Source organism: Aplysia californica, unplaced genomic scaffold, assembly GCF_000002075.1.
Source record: "Aplysia californica isolate F4 #8 unplaced genomic scaffold, AplCal3.0 scaffold00711, whole genome shotgun sequence".
Lineage (NCBI taxonomy): Eukaryota > Metazoa > Mollusca > Gastropoda > Aplysiida > Aplysiidae > Aplysia > Aplysia californica.
Genome location: NW_004797981.1, coordinates 176,390 through 183,669, shown reverse-complemented (window position 1 = coordinate 183,669; position 7,280 = coordinate 176,390). Strand labels below are relative to the sequence as shown.

The following is a 7,280-nucleotide window of genomic DNA, read 5'->3' as shown; positions in this document are numbered from 1 at the left end:
ACACACACACACACACACACACACACACACACACACACACACACACACACAAGATCTCTGATATAATTTGATATCGATTACTCGTCTATAACATGCCAGACGGTAAAGTAACTCTTGGTCTAGATCTAGTCTGCTAGATTTTGGAAGTTCTAGAATGGGGTAGAAAACGAGACAACCTAGTTACGGTATCTTGATAAGCTTGTCTCGGTTGAAAACCATTAATATCACTCATTCACTGTTTCAGAAACAACGCGCGGCATTATATTTAAAACCATTTGCCTATTAATTACCTCTAGGCCTATATATTTGGCTCTGAAGCGACCCACGATGTTTTATATTACAAGGGTTGCAAAAGACTCGCGACGTACTCGGAGGGGATAGAAAGCGTGATATTTCACTCACACGGTAAATTTGGAACCCAATGACGTATAGTCAGCAATAGAATATGCTGTAAGACATGATGAATAAATTTAGATTACATTAGGGGCGGAGGTCAGTGGCATGTTTGGCTGACCAGCTTAGACCCTCAGGGCCGTGTTCGACACATGACTACCGGCGAAGGTTAATTTATTACCTTTTTAGTTAGTTTAGTACAAGTTTTACGGCACTCGCAACTTCATAAAGTGACATGAGCACGCGGAACAAGTTGTTTGTATTCACAACAGTTCACTGCAGAGCTTGATTTTGGTCAATATTTCTATTAAAATGTTAAACAGTTGTGGTAAAAAATTCTTAGCTTAGAATAACATTTGAAAATAACATTTGAAATTTAATTAATGTTTTTCACCATTAACTGTAAAGGCCAAATGGCCTTTATAAAATCGAGAATTCTGGCGGGATCAAAGACGGCTTGCAATTATTTGCATCTAAAATATACAATGTATTCCTTTGGGTCTCTCCAAAGTCTGGACATTCTGTTCAGATGTGTCTAATGGTAAAGTAAAGTCTGTGTCCCAAAAATCGGTTTTTCATCTCCCTGAAGGAGGTATATATGTAATATATATGTGAATGTGTCAGGGAAGTGTGTCCGATACGTAGTCGAGTAAGGTTTCGTCTCTTCTGGAGAGGCCCAAAGGTTTTCGTGGACCCGGTTTGGGCATGATGTTATGAAGTTTATTGTTTATTTTTGTTTCTTCCAATGTGTCTCTCACAGACTGTTACGTTTTATTTTTAATAAGTCAGTTCGTTGGAGAGTGCTTTTCTTTGATCCCATGAGAAGGGACAATATAATATTGTGATTCCTTCGCCGGGATATCCACCTCTTCGTTTCCTCGGATGCTCACATGGCTAGGTAGCCATACGAACACGATTATCCTACTTTTCCCGGTTTCAGTGTATTTTCTGTTGTAACCTAACTATTTTTGTGTGTAAGAGTGTGTAGTTTGTAAGTGAGGTGATGCAAGACAGAGAGTCCGATAGGATAAGGAAAAATGTGTTAGGAGAATTTCAATGCCATGTCAATGGCAGTGGCTTCTGCAGAGAAAATGGAGGCTTCGGGATGGAGTCTCCTCTGGTGTGTGCTGTACAAGTACAAGACAGGGAGGTGCCGCCTACAGCTGAGTCCGATTTAGAGCCATCTGTGAAGATGAGCTCTGCACCAGGGTATTTTTATATGTATTTTGTATTCTGCTTTAAATATTTTGGTGTTTGTGCTTGCTTTGTTGTGTGTTATTTGCTGTTACTGTTAGTCTCCTTTTGCCTTGGTGAGGTGCCACGCAGGGAGGTATCGGGGAAAAGAAATTGTTCGATGTCTTGTTTAGAAAGGTGTATGTTTTTGAGGTTTACAAGGACTCTGAGGCCGAAAGGTCTGATATGAGTTATCAGTGTCTGGGCATGTTTCGAAAATGCAGTCATGTGCTGGGTGGTATTGAGCTCTGTTTAATTGCATATATTGTAGTGAGAGTTGTGTAACATCTGAGTGTAAGTGATGGTATGCGTGAGGCAGAGTCCTTGGTTCTGTACTGGGTCTAAGTACTTTTAGGACGTCGAGTTTTGCCGATCCATAAAATTGACAGATGTTGTCAAACCTGGATAGCACAAAAGGGAATAATTTAGATTACATTAGGGGCGGAGGTCAGTGGCATGTTTGGCTGACCAGCTTAGACCCTCCCGTTTTCGACACACGATTACCAGCGAAGGTTAATTTATGACCTTTTTTGTTAGTTTAGTAAAAGTTTTACGGCGCTCGCAGCTTCATAAAGGAAGAATGTATGTGGAGAAGGTGTTGTAAGTCCCCGCCCCCACTCCAGGTGCGATAAAATTTTCAAACCGTTTAAAGCCCTTTTTTATCGTAATTACATTTGACTTTGAAAGTAAAATTTCCATTGCTGTTTTTCATATTGACCTCTTAAAATTCTCTTTTCTAAACATACAACAGTTCTGAATGAATCAGCCCAATATCCTTCATAGTATTCCAATCCAGTACTTCCTTTTCAATACCGTATGTTTACTTCAATTGTTTATATACATCAGTATCAGGGATACTTTTCAATATAACATGTTATCAAAATGCTCTCAGGAAAAAAAAGTTACAGGCTGTGTTTATCATTGTTTTCATTTTGCTGTCACATAAGTTTTAAAGTAATGGTTCCTTCACATCTCAATGTGTAATTTTTGTATGCTTTCTGTATTGTATTTAATATGAAACTGCCATTTCGCTTTTGCTTCAAACTTTAAAGCTTAATAAATTCTTCAATTTTTAAAACAGAATCCATTACAGTGGAGTCCACTTATAACGAGCCCTGAAACAACGAGAAGTCTGTTATTAAGACACTATTCTAAAACCCCGTTTTTTTCCCTTCTCTATCTTTGTAAATAAAATACTGCTATAGCGCAATCGGACAAACACGGGAGTCGGTTACAGCGGAATATTGCTGCTGCTGTGCACAGCGCTCAGGCCAGTTATACATATAAACCTCGCCAGTTGAGAAACTTGTGGGTGATCTAGCGAAACCTAGGACCTTACATCAACTCCTTGAGCGAAACAAAGAATAGGAGAGCCCACGTTTGCCAACAAAGAAGGCCGGAGCGAATGAGTGGGGAGGGTGTGGTAAGCACAGACAAGCAGAACGCATTGTATGATAGGCCAGCCTAGTCTAGATTATCTTGGCCTACCACTTCTCCGATGCGGGGATGGAGAGGTCACAATGCTGAGATAGATGGAGTGAATGTGTAGTAACATGCGCAAGCAGACGAAACACACCACGGGGTGTTGTGGGGTGGGGGACAACACAGCGGGCGAGTTAGCTCAGAGCGCATTATTTCTGATCGCCAACGCTGGGCTGTCAACATCGCTAGCGCTTGAGAAAGAAGCCTGATTCGATTTTTGATTAAGTAAGACCAAGAGGTCATGTTGAACAATATCATCATAAGGGTAGATAACAAAAAGAAATAAACAGAACACCAAACTCATAGATTACGCCTACTTATTATTTCCATTGAATTTATTACTGGATTCCTTATAACGAGAATCCTGGTATAAAGGACATTTCGCACCGGTCCCCTACGTCTCGTTATAACAGAATTCCACTGTATTACACCCCAGCACAGATTTCAAATAAATACTCTCAGTTGGAGCTTTTTTGTTCCCATCATTTCTATTTATATAATGTTTGTTCTTTTGAAGTAGTCTTTCTCTTCAAACTATACTATATAATAAGCTTATGATAGGTCAGCTTTTTCTTTTACATAATATGTTCTTATAATAGTTATAAAGGGTTTGAATTGAAATGAGTACATATGTGAGGCGGTATGGTGAAATCTGGTGCTTGTCAAAATAATGAAATAGAAGAAACTGAATGTTTCTGCCAGTTTGGCAATTTTTTATCGAATTACTGTTTTTTAGCTTAACACCATTGTTGTCCAATTAAGAACAAATTTCTGGGTGGATTTTACCCGAAGAACGATAATTAAAGGAACAAAAAATTTAAAGTTTTCAGTGTTCACGGACTATCAAGCTATGGAAATAACCAGACTTTGGTGGCCATTTTTTCATTAATTCTACCTTTGAAACCAGACGACTGAACCTTCTTCTATCTCAAATATCTTGACTTCTATTAAAAATAGATGGGTATTTTTTTCACCCATAGCAAGACCAGTGAACAAGCTTTTAGATGATACCAATAACTCGACACGCCCCAAAATTGACGAGCGCCTGATTCCACCGCGTCGTAACACGTATGTATGTATGTATGTATGTATGTATGTATATACATGTATTTATATATGTATATATATATACATATATATATGGTAGTCTAGTGGTTAGGCTACCGGACTCGTAATCGTGAGGTTGCGGGTTCGGGGGTTTGAGACTCGTGCCTGATGCGTTGTGTCCTTGGGAAAGGCATTTTACATTAATTTTCCTCACTTCCCCCAGGTGGGAATGGGTACTTGGCCATAGACAGCGAAAGGTCTTGTCAGTACCTGTATGTTTTTAGTTTTCTAGCACCTATAAAATGGCAGGTTGCACTGGTATGCTTCCCAGGAAGTTGAGATTGTTTCAAAATGCTATCAGGTATGCTTGGGTAATAATAGATTGTAAAGCGCATAGAGCTTGCTGTTGAGCAGGAGTTTGCTCTGTACAAAACCTATCTATTATTATACATTATTATCTTCACCTAAGATCCCGGTGCTTTGGCTCAAGGAATATGCGGGATCTTAGGTGAACGGGATCTTAGCCAATGTACCAAGGGGAGAAGAATCCAGAATGATTCATGTTCAGGCCCACAGTCGGTAAAATCGTCTCTTCTTATTCTGAAATGAGCTTACGTGACCCCCTGGGTGGGTTAATGACTGATGGCGAGCAAAGAGTGGTCAACCTTGACAACCAATCACAATGGCATGAGACACGCTATTTTCACTTATCCTATCATTAGTCTCAAGATCTATGCTGATCCTATTTCTCCTCCCCTTTACCTGCCCAAAATTTATAGCTTTCCATCTCTGACCGAGTTCCCCCATCTCTGTCCTAACACACCATTGTGTTGTGACCGCACCACAGCTCGCTATGGACCGCACCAATTAAAACCCAGTCTGTCTAGCAATAAATTAGGGAGTAAAAACAACTGCTGCAGTGGTCAGAGAAGAGTTCAATTTGATGTGATCCTGTCTGATGCAGACTTGTGGGCCCTACCCACCCAGAGTGATGATGTAAGCTCAGGTGGAAAGCTCAGATGCAAGTGTGATGTTCGGGGAAACCAACTTGTCGACAAGTTCACACCTCGGTGTGATCCTGTCTGGGGTAAACATTGTAACTTTTCTTCAAGATTTATTATGGAGATATAATCACGTTCACAAGAGTGGCTAAACTGTGATGCAACAGGTAGTACAATGATAGCAAATTTTCGCTGCTTGGCTGATGAGCCGCGCCAGACCAGATTTTTTATCCGTAAATTATGATCTGAAATGCTGGATCTTATCCGAAAGTAGCCCTTCAGGGCCGGATCTTAAGGGTGAATTTTGTATAGTAAAAATTCTATTTTCTTAAAACAGTGGGATCTTAACTTAAGCAAACCGGAATTGTAAGCAGTGGGATATTAGGCGGATACTACTGTAATAATATCCATTTGTATTAAATATATTTAGAAATTTTCAAGCTTCAATTACATGTTACCTTGAGAATTTATTTTACCTTCACTTTCAAAAGCTTCCTCGTTTGCCTTTGCCTTTCCATAAGATGTTGCTGATTTAAGAACAAATTTGTTATCTGTTTTTTCTTTTTTTTTTTCCACCTTAAGCTCCCTGGATTCCGTGGTCGACAGACACTGACTGACCCTCGACGTCCTACCATCAATTCTCCCAGGAGTTTACAGAGGGCCCAGGCATCTCGCATTAGAATGCAGACTCGGCAGTACAGATAAATGTGCCTGTAGAGCACCTTTTTTTGACAAACTGTTACTTTCCTTAAACCATAGATCTACATAAATTAAATATCTATAAAAATTATTTTTTTATCAGCACATCTTTTGTCAAGACACATTTAGTAAATACATTTTTTATTCAAGTTTTATGGATATGTATGCTTTTTGTAATATAATATCTTTAACCTGCTGTATGTTTAAATTCTTTGTTTGTCTAATGTGCACTATTCTGATTACATGTAGGCCTATAATGAGGTCAAAAATTGGGGGTTAATTTTATCCTCAAAATATTTTTAGCCCTATTACTATCAGTGATAAACTTGCACTTGTCAGGGGAAAGTCTTTGGAACAAGGATGCACCTTTAGATGTAAGCAATGAGAAAATATATAAATGATAGAGATACAAAGACCATAGGAAACTATATAGAAATTTTGAAAGAGCTATAGCATAATCATACGCTGAAAAAAGTCATGATTTCTACATTTCTCCCCTAAAATCTTCTGGAAATCCCGCCAAGGACCTGAGGAAGCCATTTTCACGGACTTGCAGAGTTGTAGCCGGTTCTAAGTTAAAAATAACGGACAATGTTTTGTGGTCCTTTGGCTCAAAGAGAGTTCCAGTAACTACAGGATCTTTTTAAAATTAGCGCACTTTCATTCAGATTGTTGAGAGAGAGAGAGAGAGAGAGTACTAAATCAGCTTCTAGCTAGATCTAGATCTACAGTAAATCAATCCCAGACACACGATGTTGTGCCATCCCTTTCTGGTGTGGCTTTGCGCTACATTTTTTCCTCATGCACATCAGTAGACGTGGAGAGAAGCTTCTCTCTCTACACATTTTTCGTTAACTGTAGGCACAGGTCTCAGTCTGAAGAAACAATCAAGTCCCTTTTACTTTTATTTCTGCATTACAACCACTTTACAGATATATATATATATATTGATTTTTTCAGTTGAATTTTTCACTTTGTATCGAGACCTAGTCTACTTTATATCCTGCATAGAGACATTTCCAACGAGCATTTTAATGACAATCTACATCAATAGATAATCTATTTTATATTCATACTTAAATGACATTTGCTTGTGCACAGTCCAGTTGTTGTTGTTTTTTTGTAGACATTCACATACAGTGGAAACCATATATAACAGGCCCGGTAATAACAGGGATCCGGTAATAACAGGGATTTTTTTATATCTCTCCGATTTTTCCTACATTTTGTCTCTATTAAAAGTTATCGGCAATAACAGGGCCTCATTGGAGCCCAATCAGTTATAGCAGGGACAAAGGGTCATTATGTGTAAAAAGGGTGTGTGTGTGTTTGTGTGTTTGTGTGTGTGTGTGTGTGTGTGAGAGAGAGAGACGCAGTGATGGAGTAAGCCCACGCAAGCCACGCCACTGCAAGCACACGCAGCGG

The 7,280-nt window shown here is 39.2% G+C and overlaps 1 protein-coding gene across 2 annotated transcripts in view; it reads left to right on the top strand.

Annotated features, from left to right (window-relative positions):
* Positions 1–7,030, top strand: part of LOC101861002 — a 51,783-nt gene extending 44,753 nt beyond the window's left edge. The window contains exon 11 of one of the 2 annotated variants that reach the window (XM_005108713.3): positions 5,739–7,030. In XM_005108713.3, the coding sequence (XP_005108770.1) occupies positions 5,739–5,861 (123 nt within the window). In that variant the 3' untranslated portion in view covers positions 5,862–7,030. The remainder of the gene's footprint in view (positions 1–5,738) is intronic. The other variant, XM_013088257.2, reaches the window with a different exon arrangement.
* The last annotated feature ends 250 nt before the right edge of the window (positions 7,031–7,280 follow it).